Raw genomic sequence first — 1,666 nt, 5'->3', positions numbered from 1 at the left:
CCCTTGGTCTTCTCACCTGATGGGGAGCGGAGATGGTGGGTGCTGGGGTGGGGGACAGCGCTGTGACCCCATCCCACACCGCTCAGCACCGGGATCGGGGGCTGCTGATCCCAATAACCCCCTCAGCACCGGGATCGGGGCTGCTGACCCCAAAAACCCCCCGGAGCACCGGGATTGGGGGCTGCTGACCCCAAAAACTCCCCCGGAGCACCGGGATTGGGGGCTGCTGACCCCATCCCACACCGCTCAGCACCGGGATCGGGGGCTGCTGATCCCAATAACCCCCTCAGCACCGGGATCGGGGGCTGCTGATCCCAATAACCCCCTCAGCACCGGGATCGGGGCTGCTGACCCCATCCCACACCCCGGAGCACCGGGATTGGGGGCTGCTGACCCCAATAACCACCCCAGAACACCGGGATTGGGGGCTGCTGACCCCATCCCACACCCTCAGCACCGGGATTGGGGGCTGCTGACCCCATCCCACACCCCTCAGCACCGGGATCGGGGCTGCTGACCCCATCCCACACCCCTCAGCACCGGGATTGGGGGCTGCTGACCCCAATAACCCCCCGGAGCACCGGGATCGGGGCCTGCTGACCCCAATAACCCCCCGGAGCACCGGGATCGGGGGCTGCTGACCCCAATAACCCCCTCAACACCGGGATTGGGGGCTGCTGACCCAAATAACCCCCCGGAGCACCGGGATTGGGGGCTGCTGAGCCCATCCCACACCCCTCAGCACTGGGATTGGAGGCTGCTGACCCCAAAACCCCCCCGGAGCACCGGGATTGGGGTCTGCTGACCCCAATAACCACCCCAGAACACCGGGATTGGGGGCTGCTGACCCCAATAACCCCCCGGAGCACCGGGATCGGGGCTGCTGACCCCATCACACACCCCGGAGCACCGGGATTGGGGGCTGCTGAGCCCACCCCACACCGCTCAGCACCGGGATTGGGGGCTGCTGACCCCAATAACCCCCCGGAGCACCGGGATTGGGGGCTGCTGACCCCAATAACCCCCCGGAGCACCGGGATTGNCACCCCCTGCTCACTCCCATCGTGGGGACATCGCCATCGCCTCTCGTGTCCCCAGCCGGTCCCTCCCCTTACCCAGCAAGCCCCCGAAGGTGATGGCGGGTGACAGCGCCGCGAAGTAGATGAAGATGACGGCAGCGAGGCACTGCGGGTTCAGCGCGTCCTTGATGTCGCTGAGATATTTGGGGTACCGGCGGCGGATGTCCCGCACCAGCCCCCCGAAAGGCCGCCCCGTCCTGCGCAGGGGATCGTCATCGTCCGCCGCCACCGGCTCGCCCGGCCCTGGGGACACACCAGGTGGCCATGGGGGACCCGTGGGTGCCAGGCGGGTGTCCCGCCAGCCACGGGCACGGGGGATGCGGGAATCCGCGGGGAASTCGCTGCCGTACCCAGATCTTTGTGGAAATCCTCGATGTGCAGTTTCTCCAGGGGTTGGTAGCGCCGGCGGAGCAGCTCCCGCTGCAGCGGGACCAGAGCGCGGAGGAGCTGCTCGCTCGGGGGCTCGRAGGGCGGCAGGACGATGCTGGCGTCCAGGAAATCCTCCACGCCCCGCAGCAGGTCCTGCCGCGCCTCGGCCAGGTAAGCGTCACGGCGGAAAACCTGCGGGGCGGGCCGGGGGCTCAGTG

At 68.4% G+C, this 1,666-nt stretch overlaps 1 protein-coding gene across 1 annotated transcript in view; it reads right to left on the bottom strand.

The window, feature by feature from the left end:
* The window catches only part of LOC130587027 (band 3 anion transport protein-like), a gene marked incomplete at its 5' end in the record, with an annotated part of 7,954 nt that extends 6,293 nt beyond the window's left edge, over positions 1-1,661 (bottom strand). Inside the window, 3 exons of the mRNA XM_057387978.1 lie at positions 3-16; positions 1,116-1,322; positions 1,430-1,661. Coding sequence (XP_057243961.1) covers positions 3-16; positions 1,116-1,322; positions 1,430-1,661 — 453 coding nt within the window. The remainder of the gene's footprint in view (positions 1-2; positions 17-1,115; positions 1,323-1,429) is intronic.
* Between the last annotated feature and the right edge of the window lie 5 nt (positions 1,662-1,666).

The sequence above is a fragment of the Malurus melanocephalus genome, unplaced genomic scaffold, assembly GCF_030028575.1.
Source record: "Malurus melanocephalus ecotype Western Australia unplaced genomic scaffold, MMel_1.1 scaffold_1468, whole genome shotgun sequence".
In the NCBI taxonomy this organism is placed as follows: Eukaryota; Metazoa; Chordata; class Aves; order Passeriformes; family Maluridae; genus Malurus; species Malurus melanocephalus.
This window is presented reverse-complemented; position numbering and strand designations above follow the sequence as displayed.